The 13,711-nt window shown below is 43.5% G+C and overlaps 1 protein-coding gene across 1 annotated transcript in view; it reads right to left on the bottom strand.

Moving 5' to 3' along the window:
- Positions 1 to 13,711, bottom strand: part of TBC1D8B (TBC1 domain family member 8B) — a 41,209-nt gene that overhangs the window by 7,539 nt on the left and 19,959 nt on the right. Inside the window, exons 8-17 of the mRNA XM_070759933.1 lie at positions 12,026 to 12,175; positions 10,999 to 11,149; positions 10,124 to 10,338; positions 8,961 to 9,078; positions 6,735 to 7,020; positions 5,631 to 5,760; positions 5,075 to 5,173; positions 3,390 to 3,458; positions 1,751 to 1,991; positions 1,553 to 1,618 (exon numbers count right to left, since the gene is read on the bottom strand). Of these exons, the coding sequence (XP_070616034.1) occupies positions 1,553 to 1,618; positions 1,751 to 1,991; positions 3,390 to 3,458; positions 5,075 to 5,173; positions 5,631 to 5,760; positions 6,735 to 7,020; positions 8,961 to 9,078; positions 10,124 to 10,338; positions 10,999 to 11,149; positions 12,026 to 12,175 (1,525 nt within the window). The remainder of the gene's footprint in view (positions 1 to 1,552; positions 1,619 to 1,750; positions 1,992 to 3,389; positions 3,459 to 5,074; positions 5,174 to 5,630; positions 5,761 to 6,734; positions 7,021 to 8,960; positions 9,079 to 10,123; positions 10,339 to 10,998; positions 11,150 to 12,025; positions 12,176 to 13,711) is intronic.

Raw genomic sequence — 13,711 nt, 5'->3', positions numbered from 1 at the left:
GGCGTGAAAAATCCACAAACAAAGTTCAGACACAGCGAGGCACGATCCTGAAGAACTGCGATCAGATAATCTTCCACAACGGCCACACTAGCAGGCTGCTATTTATAGCAGCACCTCTAATTACTGCAGCCCCACCCAAACACAGGTGGCCTCTCTTATCTCCTGTAATAGTTCCTCAATTGGTCTATTCGATGCATAAGTCTGCGCCTGCGTGGGTCTAACACTTTGTCATCCGAATGGACCGAAGATAATGGTGATTGGCTTCCTGGGCTGTGTGCCAAGTCCCCTCTTCCAAGTCACCCCCACCTTCTTCTTCGTCCAAGGAAACTGCACTCCCTGACTCTGCCGGCAACAAAACAGGCCTAGGACATGTTGACGTTTCCCCTGCCTCCACCTCCACATTCCCTGGGGCAGGAGCTGGGTCAGAGCCAACCCCAACATTTCCGAGGTGGGTAAAATAAGGACCCAGATGTTTGGGGGCAAGAGGCTGGCTCTCTGTAAACTGCTTAGAGAGGGCTGGAAAGCATTGTGGTATATAAGTGCTATTGCTATATAATGTTGTGGTTCGCTCTGGCCCAGCTCCTGCCCCAAGGACTGTGGATGTGGGGAGACATCCACATGCTGCAGGCCTGTTTTGCCCCCGGTGGAATCTGATGATGAAGGCTCCTCTGACGAAGAAGACATGAGTGACAGGGAGGATGAGAATGTGGCAGACAGCTCAGAAGGAGATCAATTATCTAGCTCCTCCTTGGATTCAGAACAAGAGTTAATGATACAGCCACGCATGCGGAGAGCGATGCATAGGCAGCAACAACTGAGAGATTATTATCAAAGAAAATGAGGCCACCTGTGGTTGGGTGGGGCTGTGGTCATTAGTGAGGCTGCTATAAATAGCAGCCTGTGGGTTTGGCCATTGTGGAGGATTATCGGATCGTTGTGTTTCGTGCCTGCTTTGCTGCGTTTGACCTTTTGTGTGCTGATTTTTCCCCGCTTTGAAACTAAACCAGGGCAAAGTGTGTTTCACTTTGTGAAAGAAGAAGGACTGTGAATTGCCTCACAGCTGCAAGCTAAGTATCACAGAACTGATAAGGGACTTGTACCAATTACCAGTTTGTTTGGAGACCAGTGCTCTTGGCTATCCCAAAAGAGGGCTTGGTTTAAGTGAATTTTCATTATAAAGAACATTGTTTTGAATTTTCAAATGGGTGTGTGTCTGAAATTTGTACCTGTTAATTTTCGGGAGGAGTCTACCAGAGAGCCCGACAGAACATATAACAATAGCGTGGAAGATATAGTCACCGTATGACATTCTAAGAGGTTCCCAAAGGTGCTTTTTTTAAAGAGGCGACTGGAATTTCTAGTTTTTCTTTGAAGATGTTTCGCCTCCTATCTAGGCGCCGTTTGGGCCCCTGGTGTCTAAAAGATTTGATAATACTGTCCTAGTTAATGGGTTTCCTGGCTGGGGAAGGAGCTGAGCTGGGATCCCCCAATTGCCGTGAATGGATTTCGACATGGAAACAAGGGCTACACACGGCGTCTGTCCATCACTCACCTGGAGGAATGTGCAATTTGAAAAGCATTGTCAGCTTATGGGTGAAGCTTCCATGATACAGGATATCTAATAAAGAGAGAGGCAAGGAAAAAATAACAAAGAGGTCATTCAGGAAAGTTCATCATACCCAATGGAGATGGTCAAATGTCCAGAATATTAGTGTATGAGCAGAGCATAGAAACACAGAAGACTGAATACCCCAAATGGATGCAAATTCCTTGAAGTTGATCAGTCCGTCCACATTCTCATCCAGCAGCCGGAAGGTCCACAGGGCCAAGGAATCTCGGTTGGCACAATGTGCCCAGGGACTCAAGAGATGGTACAAGGTTCGGAATTGCTGGCAGTCGATCCGGTATTGATCCAAGTAGGGTAGGCTGGCATCGTGGTGCTTTAGGGCTGGACTATTCGGTTTCCAGTAACAGGAGAGAAAATGTTCTTTCTGAGCAAAAACAAGGGAGGGTTCCAAATAAAAGGTTTAAAAATGCCATCAAATCACATGGGGGAAACATCTGGGCAAGAGAAAGTAGGTTTTCCATAGAATTATAGAAACATAGAAACATAGAAGACTGACGGCAGAAAAAGACCTCATGGTCCATCTAGTCTGCCCTTATACTATTTCCTGTATTTTATCTTAGGATGGATCTATGTTTATCCCAGGCAGGTTTAAATTCAGTTACTGTGGATTTATCTACCACGTCTGCTAGAAGTTTGTTCCAAGCATCTACTACACTTTCAGTAAAATAATATTTTCTCATGTTGCCTTTGATCTTTCCCCCAACTAACTTCAGATTGTGTCCCCTTGTTCTTGTGTTCACTTTCCTATTAAAAACACTTCCCTCCTGGACCTTATTTAACCCTTTAACATATTTAAATGTTTCGATCATGTCCCCCCTTTTCCTTCTGTCCTCCAGACTATACAGATTGAGTTCATGAAGTCTTTCCTGATACGTTTTATGCTTAAGACCTTCCACCATTCTTGTAGCCCGTCTTTGGATCTGTTCAATTTTGTCAATCTCTTTTTGTAGGTGAGGTCTCCAGAACTGAACACAGTATTCCAAATGTGGTCTCACCAGCGCTCTATATAAGGGGATCACAATCTCCCTCTTCCTGCTTGTTATACCTCTAGCTATGCAGCCAAGCATCCTACCTGCTTTTCCTACCGCCCGACCACACTGTTCACCCATTTTGAGACTGTCAGAAATCATTACCCCTAAATCCTTCTCTTCTGAAGTTTTTGCTAACACAGAACTGCCAATGCAATACTCAGATTGAGGATTCCTTTTCCCCAAGGGCATTATTTTACATTTGGAAACATTAAATTGTTGGCTATTAAAGCTACTGTGTTTTTTTGAGTGTAAGATGCACCTTTTTCTAAAGGCTAAACCTTTGGGTACGTCTTATAAGTCAAATGTAGCTTTTACAATAATAATAATAATTATTATTATTTATTAGATTTGTATGCCGCCCCTCTCCGTAGACTCGGGGAGGCTCACAGCAATGATAAAAACAATATCCAATGACAAATCTAATAGTTAGAATCTAAAATAACAATAATACATTTTTAAAAAGTCTAAAAAACAAGAAACCCCAATATATATATATATATTTTAAAAAAATGGATTGTAATTATTTTAAAAACAAAAATAACAAAAAGGATATTATGTGGGTGTATCATTAAAGCCAATGCCCATGATATAAGATGTTAAAAGACCAAAAACAAATAAAATTTATTTTTTAAAAGCGACAACAATTCAATGGAAGAACTTTCTCCAAGTCAACTGGCTTGATCATGACAGTCAAACGGACATGAAAAATCTTTGGCAGAGGCCAATGGTACCTTGAATAACTCGTACAGTTCTTCCAGGTTTCTAGGGCTGATGGTCACATCTTGGGAGACAACGCGAAGCTAAGAACAGACCACAGGGAAGCAGTCAAGTTAATTTTGGGTGTTTGAGGGATTGATTTAAGTGTACATTTCAGCTCATGGAGCAAAATAATTAATAAGTCTTCTACTTAACTAAAGTCTTTTTAGTTAAGTAGAAGACTTTAGTTAAGTCATTAAAGGAGGAAATTATACATGTATTTAGATAGATAGATAGATAGATAGATAGATAGATAGATAGATAGATAGGATAGATAGATAGATAGATAGATAGATAGATATAGATGATAGAGAAATAGACAGACAGATAGAGATGATAGAGAGGGTGAGAGGAAGAGATAGACAGACAGGATAGAGATAGATAAAATAGATGGGGATAGGGATAGATATAGATATAGATAGATAGTTAAATAGAAGACTTTAGTTAAGTCATTAAAGCGGTGTTCCCTCTAATTGTTTTTTGGGGTGGGCAGAAAAGTATAGTGTCTGAGCGGCAGTCCCTTTGGGACTGGGCGGCACAGAAATATTAAATAAATAAACAAACAAACAAACAAACAAACAAACAAACAAACAAACAAAAATCCCACCCTGTTTTGCCTCAGAGAATTTCAAATAAAATACTGTACTGTGTGTCTATAACAGCGAGCTCATAATAAGGCAACTCTATCAATATCAAAATGCCACTGAAATAGTTGAGCTAGTTTCAAACTAGATTTTGACTTTCTTTCTCTCTTCCTTACTCCCATTCTTTTTCTTTTTCTTTTCCTTCCTCTCTTTTTTCTATCTGTTTCTCTCTCTTCCTCTCTCTCTCCTTCCCTCTCACTCTTTCCCTCTCGGCTTCTGGGCAGGTTTGGAAAACTCTGAGTTGATGATGACTTTTAAGTGAGCGATTGCTCACTGCTCAGCTTAGAGGGAACTATGCATTAAAGTATGAAATTATACATGTATTTAGATAGATAGATAGATAGATAGATAGATAGATAGATAGATAGATAGATAGATAGATAGATAGGTAGATAGATATGATAGAGAAATAGACAGAAAGAGATGATAGAGAGGGTGAAAGGAAGAGATAGATAGACAGGATAGATAAATAGATGGGGATAGGGATAGATATAGATAGATAGTTAAATAGAAGACTTTAAGTAATTAAAGTATGAAATTATACATGTATTTAGATAGATAGATGGATAGATAGATAGACAGACAGACAGACAGACAGACAGATAGACAGACAGATAAATGAGAGAGAGAGAGATAGAGACAGAGAAGAGAAATAGACAGATGAGAGATATAAGATAGAGACAGACACACAGAGATGATAGATAGAGAGTGGGAGAAATAGATAGAGAGGATATACATAGATAAAATAGATAAATATAGAGATAGTTAGACAGACAGACAGACAGACAGACAGAGGATAGATAGATAGATAGATAGAAAGATAGATAGATAGATAGAGATAAATGAGAGAGAGTGAGAAATAGATAGATGATAGAGATAGACAGATGGACAGACAGAGACAGCAGAGAAAAGATAGACAATTAACAACAGGAAGTAATTAACAAGGCTAAATTATACTCAGCACCAAGACAAAACCAATGACCAGAATATATAGAGAAAACACAGCACCTACTCACCACATTCTTCTTAGTTGTGATTTCCAAGGTTTGGATGACATAAAGCCTGTTGCGGCGTCGCATGCTTTCGACTTCCTCGAACCGGATATCACCGTATCTCTGGAGAAGACCAAGACGCTGTATTACTGCTCATCAAGGCTGAATGCACAACGCCTACACCACAAAGCAGCCAACTTCTTAAGTGTGGAAGGTTTCCAAAATTAATATTCCTATCCTCTTCCTCTCCCTCCCCCATCTTCTTCATCATCATCATCATCACAAGTCTTCTCCCACCCTACCTGATTATATTGTTATATGCTGTTTTATTACTGTTGTTAGCTGCCCCGAGTCTGCGGAGAGGGGCGGCATACAAATCCAATCAATCAATCAATCAATCAATCAATCAATCAATCAATCAATCAGTAAAATTGGAAAATTATTGTGTACTCCTTCATATTCCTTTTTTTTGGGGGGGGGGGGGAGAGGTGTCTTTCAGGGGACCCTCAAGGCTGTGATGCAGCCAAGTATCAATTCTTCATCGAAGGCCAAAAGAGGAGAAGAACAGGGTTGAACAAACCTCGTTGGACTCTCGAATGATGTCAGTGATGTCCACTCTGGAGCGAGAGGTTTTGCTTTCGTTCATCCCAGAGGCTTGTTGAACGGTTGGAGGCAGGGGACTGTCCTTGTTGGTCACGCTCTCAAAAAACCTTTGAATTCGAGGAAAAGGAGCGTGTGAATGCGTCCCCTTGCACCGCGTTAACTTCTCCACGCATATCAATATTATGAGCCACTTTGGACTAGTGGTTAGGACACCAAGCTAAAGAAAACGGGAGATAGTGAGGTCTGGTCCCACTGAAGGCATGAAAGCCAGCTGGGTGACTTTGGGCCAATCACCGGGAGACTGGGAGTTCTAGTCCTGCCTTAGGCATGAAAACCCACTAGGACTTTGGGCCAATCACCAGGAGACTGGGAGTTCTAGTCCCGCCTTAAGCATGAAAACTTGTTGTGAGCTGTTGTGAAAACTTGTTGTGAGCCGCCCCGAGTGTGCGGAGAGGGGCGGCATACAAATATAAATAAATAAAAAAATAAATAAATAAAACCCACTGAGTGACTTTGGGCCAATCAAAAGGAGACTGGGAGTTCTAGTCCCGCCTTAAACATGAAAACCCACTGAGTGACTTTGGGCCAATCACCAGAAGACTGGGAGTTCTAGTCCCGCCTTAGGCATGAAAACCCAGTAGGACTTTGGGCCAATCACCAGGAGACTGGGAGTTCTAGTCCCGCCTTAGGCATGAAAACCCACTAGGACTTTGTGCCAATCACCAGGAGACTGGGAGTTCTAGTCCCGCCTTAAGCATGAAAACCGACTGAGTGACTTTGGGCCAATCACCAGGAGTCTGAGAGTTCTAGTCCCTCCTTAAGCATGAAAACCCACTGAGTGACTTTGGGCCAATCACCAGGAGACTGGGAGTTCTAGTCCCGCCTCAGGCATGAAACCTGGCTGGGCGACTTTGGGTTGTTGTTGTGGGGAAAAGAGGGGGATATGTTTGCTGCCTTAAAAATAATAAAAGTGGAAAAACAAACAGACAAACGTGGCCACACCACTGCACTACAGGCAGCCGAACTCCTTAGGCCTAAACACGGCACATCAGAAACCCACAGCCAGGCCCCCCGCCAGCACCTGCTGAGCACGGTGACGGCTTCCGCGTCGTCCTTACAAGCCACCAGCTTCTCCAGGTTGTAATCCAGCACGGCCAGGCCCAGCTGCAAGATGGCCTTGATCCCGTCGTAGAAAAAGCAATCGACCGCGTTGACGGCGCTCTCGAAGGGCAGCACGCTGATGAAGAGTGTGAGGAACCAGGAGAGCGAGACAGAGGAGAAGAAAGTCATGTCGGTCATGTGCTCCGTCAGCTGAGGTAAGTACTCGCGGATCAGGTCCTCAAACACGGCCTGATCGACCAAGGCGCCTGAAAGAGACGGACGGTTTAACCTGGCGGGTAGGAGCAGAGACCAACTTAGAAAGCCACGTTTCGCAAGGGAGACCTCAAGAGGTTGGCCAGCAAAAGCTAGGCCTTGTCAACGCCACATGGTTGCATTTGTGGGTGTCGAGATGTGAGATGAACCTTACCCTGGGTGGACTACTGAAGAGAAATTAGTATCGGCATTTATTGACAACGCCCCAAATAGCATCTGAGAAATAAATCAGAATCCACTCTAATTCTCACACAAGAGGTTCGATTTATTACCATAAATCCGAGCCATGTTGGATTACGTTTCGGCCATTCGGATATTAATTTCTCATCCAGTACTCCGCCCAGGTTAAGTGTGCAATAGGGTTGATATTCCTGGAGGGGTCTGTAATATGGTAAATGATTTAGCTTTACTAGATAAATGGTCAAAGCAATGGAAACTGCAGTTTAATGTTTCCAAATGTAAAATAATGCACTCGGGGAAAAGGAATCCTAAATCTGAGTATTGCATTGGCAGTTCTGTGTTAGCAAAAACTTCAGAAGAGAAGGATTTAGGGGTAGTGATTTCTGACAGTCTCCAAATGGGTGAGCAGTGTGGTTGGGCAGTAGGAAAAGCAAGTAGGATGCTTGGCTGCATAGCTAGAGGTATAACAAGCAGGAAGAGGGAGATTGTGATCCCCTTATATAGAGCGCTGGTGAGACCACATTTGGAATACTGTGTTCAGTTCTGGAGACCTCACCTACAAAAAGATATTGACAAAATTGAATGGGTCCAAAGACGGGCTACAAGAATGGTGGAAGGTCTGAAGCATAAAACGTATCAGGAAAGACTTCATGAACTCAATCTGTATAGTCTGGAGGACAGAAGGAAAAGTGGGGACATGATCGAAACATTTAAATATGTTAAAGGGTTAAATAAGGTTCAGGAGGGAAGTGTTTTTAATAGGAAAGTGAACACAAGAACAAGGGGACACAATCTGAAGTTAGTTGGGGAAAAGATCAAAAGCAACGTGAGAAAATATTATTTCACTGAAAGAGTAGTAGATCCTTGGAACAAACTTCCAGCAGACGTGGTTGGTAAATCCACAGTCACTGAATTTAAACATGCCTGGGATAAACATATATGCATTGTAAGATAAAATACAGGAAATAGTATAAGGGCAGACTAGATGGACCATGAGGTCTTTTTCTGCCGTCAGTCTTCTATGTTTCTATGTTTCTAAGGTTCATCTCACATCCCCACACCCACAAAGGCAATCACGTGGACCAATCTGGTGCAGGGATTCACTGACTTCCTCTTTTGTATAGTTGACGTAGAACAAAAGATGACCTTGGACTATGAGAAAGGAATTTGTTTTGGCTATCAACTTCTCTCCTACCCCTCCCCATTCCCTTATGCTGTGTTACTGTGGCAGGCCAAAGCCTCTAACTCCACATGATGGCTTTCGGCCCGACAGTCCTTGAGGTCCGATGACTATTTATGTATGTATGTATGTATGTATGTATGTATGTATGTATGTATGTATGTACGTACGCCGCCCACTCCCTGAGGACTCACGGCGACAATCAAGGCCAAAATCGGCTCCACAACCCAACGGGACAGACACTGACTTCAGAGAATATTTAGAATTGTAGAAAAAAAATAATTGCTACCAACTTGCCTTCCGCTGAGGACCTGTATAACGCAACAGTCAAAAAGATGGTGGGGAAAATATCTACAGGTCCCAAAATCCTGGGCCTAAATTCGACCAAATTTACCCTCAAAGCAACGTTATAGAGCAGGGGTGTCAAACTCAATTTCATTGAAAGAAAGACCCTGGTTCTCACTCAACGACCGTTTTGTTTGGCGACTAGGGTCCCTTCCAGTTCTACTCTATCTCTGCTACCACCCCTCATGAAAGTGACCATCACAGCGAAATACAACGAAAACACAGTACCGATAATTCGGCGGTTGAAATAATCGGGCAGCATCCGTTCGCAGACGGCCACCAGGAGCCAAAAGGCTTCCTCTTCTTTGGCGTAAAGGAGAAGCACCGAAGTCAATATATTCATGGCCTTTAAACAAACACGGATATTTATTATTATTATTTTATTATTATTATTATTATTATTATTATTATTATTATTATTATTATTATTATTATTCGTTTGGCCTTCTGTGTTTTCAGCGCCACCTCATTAATGTGATATTTCTATGACGAGTCTACGGAGGGGGGCGGCATACAAATCTAATAAATAATAAGCTAAAAGTACCTCCGGAATCGTCTGCTACCACACGAATCCCAGCGACCAATAAGGTCCCACAGAGTTGGCCTTTTCCGGGTACCATCGACTAAACAATGTCGTTTAGCGGGCCCCAGGGGAAGAGCCTTCTCTGTGGCGGCCCCAGCCCTCTGGAATCAGCTCCCCCCGGAGATTAGAATTGCCCCCACCCACCCTCCCTGTCTTTCGTAAACTACTCAAGACTCACTTATACCGCCAGGCATGGGGGAGTTGAGACACCTTTCCCCCAGGCTTTTTTATACTTTGTTTTATGTTTGGTATGAATGTGTTGTTTGGTTTTTTAAATAATGATAGGATTTTATATGTTTTTTAATATTAGATTTGTTCTACTATAATATTGTTTTTATTATTGTTGTGAGCTGCCCCGAGTCTTCGGAGAGGGGCGGCATACAAATGTAATAAATTATTATTATTATTATTATTATTATTATTATTATTATTATTATTAATAATAATAATAATCATTTCTGCATCAGCATGTTTACGAAGACATCTGCATAAGAGCATATTTAACAAATCACCCTTTGTTACATTGAGCAATATTGTATTTGGTTCTCATGGAATATATCCGTGTTTCCCCCAGTTTTGCCATATCCTGTTCTTTCAACGAAGCACCCAGATCTACGCACACGGGCTGTTTTATTGGAGGATAGGTGGGGTAGCTGCATGTCGAGCTGCACACAAACGGACGTTTAACGGGGGCAGAAAGTGGTTGTAAGTTAAGGACCACCTGTATCATGAGACACATGCAAATAAAAAGACCCAAAGTGAGGCCTGGACAACATGAGCCAAGCAGGAGACCGCAACCGCAGCCTACCTGACAATAGCCGATCTTGGGGTTCCTGTAGGCGTAGGCGGTGAGGACCCTCCTGAGAGCCGAAATGCCCGTGTCGCTCTGGAAGGCGGGGTGTTCGGGCAGCGAGCGCCGCAGATCCCGCTCGATTTCGTCCGTCTCCAGGGTGCAGGCGCCAAGAGATTTTTCCACCACCTCCGAGTAATAGCCGGGATGGCTCGCCATGTCATTGACAGCGCCTGAGGCCCAGGAGTGTAAGTTGCATGGGAAAAAGACCACTGAAATTTACATCTCAAATGACAAAGTTTTGCATAGAGCAACGGGGGTAGGGTGTGTGTATCCAAACTCACAAACTTTAAAACTTGTGGACTTCAACTCCCAGAATTCTCCAGGCGGCTCTGAAGGAGCATGGACTTTTTCCTACTTAACCTTGACCGAATGTGACCTGCTGGGAAGGATCATCTAGAGATGTTCCTTCAAGTCTACTTGGGAACTATTTCTTCCCATAATCTGTTGCGGGGTGGTGTCTGGTGTCTGGAATTAGGATTGTATGGGTTTTTTTATATAGTAGCTTTTGTATTGTAGATTTTATTGATGTTTTTATTGCTCTCTTTATTATATTTATAACTGTTGTTAGTTGCTCAGAGTCTGTTTTGGAGTGAGAGGCATAAAATTGCAACAACTAACTAACTAACTAACTAACTAACTAACTAACTAACTAACTAACTAACTAACTAACTAACTAACTGAATGGAGGTAGCAGGGGGCCTTTCCTGTTGCTAATTCAGAGTTTTGTTCAACAGATATATTCTCAATTGTGCCCAGAGAGAGAAATATCACCAACCAAGGCAGTGTATAAAGGGAGCAATGTACCTCATTATTCCAAATGTGGACCATACCTGAGAACAGAAGCCAAAGTTCTCCTCGTAAGACTTCTGGGATTCCTCTGACAACCAGATCCCGTGTTTTCTTTGTCCGAAACATACTCACGCCCCGTCCGCACTCTATGAAAAGGATGTTCCAGGATTGCTCTTTCATTTTTTCTTTTAACTAATGGAACAAGGTGATCAAGAAACACACAATCACAAAAGACCATATTCAGGTTAAAATTCAATGAGAAGGTGTTTTTTGAGAGAGAGAGTGTGTGAGAGAAAGAGAGAGAGAGAGAGAGATATGGAGAGAGATGGAGAGAGAGATGGAGAGAGAGATGGAGAGAGAGAGAGAGAGTGAGTGTGAGAGAAAGAGAGATGGAGAGAGAGAGACAGAGAGAGAGAGATGGAGAGAGAGAGATGGAGAGAGAGTGAGAGAGAGAGATAGATGGAAAGAGAGAGTGAGTGAGAGAGAGATGGAGAGAGTGAGTGAGAGAGATGGAGAGAGAGAGAGTGTGAGAGAGAGAGAGATGGAGGGAGAGAGACAGAGAGAGAGATGGAGAGAGAGAGAGTGAGAGAGAGAGATAGATGGATAGAGAGAGTGAGAGAGAGATGGAGAGAGAGAGAGAGAGTGAGAGAGAGAGAAGAATCTCTATTTCAGAATTAATAAATAAGATAGCTACAGACAAAAGTTAAAAGGTTATATAGAAACTATGCCCGTATCTTGGTGGAGGGGTATGAATGATGTTTGGTGGTGGGCACTTCGATCATTGAGCACATTGTTACTTGTTGTGAAAATTACAATTAAAAAAATATTTAAAAATAAAAGATGCTTTTTCAAAACTGGACTTTCTATTTTTCTCTGAAGAGGTTTCGCTTCTCATCTAAAGAAGCTTCCTCAGCTTCGCTCAGAAGCTTCTTCAGTGTCCCTCAGAAGCGAAGAAGCCTCTTGGGTGAGAAGAGAAACCTCTTCGAAGAAAAACCAGGAAGCCCAGTTGCCTCTTGAAATAAAAAGCACCTTCGCGGACAAGAGACCTTGACGGTGATCCCTTCTTACCATCTTTGAATCGAGGTTCTCCGCATCCTGAGGGTGAAAAACGGTCATCAGGGCTTCGGTGCTAACGGTGGCGCTGCTGCCTTTGTGGCTGGCCATCGGCTGCCCCTCGTAGTCCTCCCAGACGGGGGTGGTCTCCGGGCTGAGCCTGGCCTGCGAGAGGCATTGGAAGAAGCGAAGGTGTGGGACAGTGATGGCGAACCTTTTTTTCCTTAGGTGCTGAAAAAGCATGCACGCACGCTATCGTGCATGCGCGAGTGCCCACACCTATAATTCAATGCACGGGGAGGGTGGAAACAACTTTCCCAGAAACCCTTTGGAGGCTGGGAATGGCTTGTTTCCCAACTTCTGGTGGGTCCAGGAGGAGGGTAAAAATGTCCTCCCCTACCCCCCTGGAGGCTCTGTGGAAGCCAAAAACGCCCTCCCAGAGCCTCTGTGCAAGCCAAAATTCAACTTCTGGAGTTCTGGAGACCTCACCTACAAAAAGAGATTGATAAGATTGAACAGGTCCAAAGACGGGCTACAAAAACAGTGGAAGGTCTTAAGCATAAAACCTATCAGGAAAGACTTCATGAACTCCATCTGTACGGGATTGGGTGGCATAGAAGTCGAATAAATAAATGAATAGTACTGTAAGCTACTTCTGCTGCCTGCAGTTTGGCAGTTCGATTCTCACCAGGCTCAAAGTTGACTCAGCCTTCCATCCTTCCGAGGTTGGTAAAATGAGGAGCCAGATTGTTGGGGGGAAATACTGTATGCTGAATTTGTAAACCACTTTAAAGAGGGCTGTAAAACACCGTTAAGCAATCCAAGTGCTAGTGCTATTGTTATTGCTAAAGTGCTTAGAGAGGGCTGTAATGCACTGTGAAGTGGTATATAAGTCTAAGTGCTGTTCTTTCTTTCTTTCTTTCTTTCTTTCTTTCTTTCTTTCTTTCTTTCTTTCCTCCCTCCCTCCCTTCCTTAGGTTTAGGTTTATTGGATTTATATGCCGCCCCTCTCCGCAAACTCGGGGCGGCTCACAACAATAATAAAAAAACAGTACAGTACATAATACCAAATCCAATGCCCACCCATCCAGTTACAATTTAAATTAATAATCTCATAAAAACAGTATATATAAAACACAGGCACACAGTCCATCAATCAACAAAACAACATGGGCAAGGGGGAGGTGTTTTAGTTCCCCCATGCCTGACGGCAAAGGTGGGTCTTAAGGAGTTTACGAAAGGCAGGGAGGGTGGGGGCAATCCTAATCTCAGGGGGGAGCTGGTTCCAGAGGGTCGGGGCCCCCACAGAGAAGGCTTTTCCCCTGGGTCCCGCCAGACGACATTGTTTAGTCGACGGGACCCGGAGAAGGCCCACTCTGTGGGACCTAACCAGTCGCTGGGATTCGTGCGGCAGGAGGCGGTCCCGAAGATATTCTGGTCCGGTGCCATGAAGGGCTTTATAGGTCATAACCAACACTTTGAATTGTGACCGGAAACTGATCGGCAGCCAATGCAGACTGCGGAGTGCTCACTGCCAACAGTTCGATCGTGCCCGGCTCAAGGTTGGCTCAGCCTTCAATCCTTCCGAGGTTAGTAAAATGAGGACCCAGATTGTTGGGGGCAAGAGGCTGACTCTGTAAACTGCTTAGAGAGGGCTGGAAAAGCTCTACGAAGCGGTATATAAGTCTAAATGCTATTGCTA

Source organism: Erythrolamprus reginae, chromosome 8, assembly GCF_031021105.1.
Source record: "Erythrolamprus reginae isolate rEryReg1 chromosome 8, rEryReg1.hap1, whole genome shotgun sequence".
In the NCBI taxonomy this organism is placed as follows: Eukaryota; Metazoa; Chordata; class Lepidosauria; order Squamata; family Dipsadidae; genus Erythrolamprus; species Erythrolamprus reginae.
Note: the sequence above shows the minus strand (reverse complement) of the source record. Positions and strands in the feature narration are given on the sequence as shown.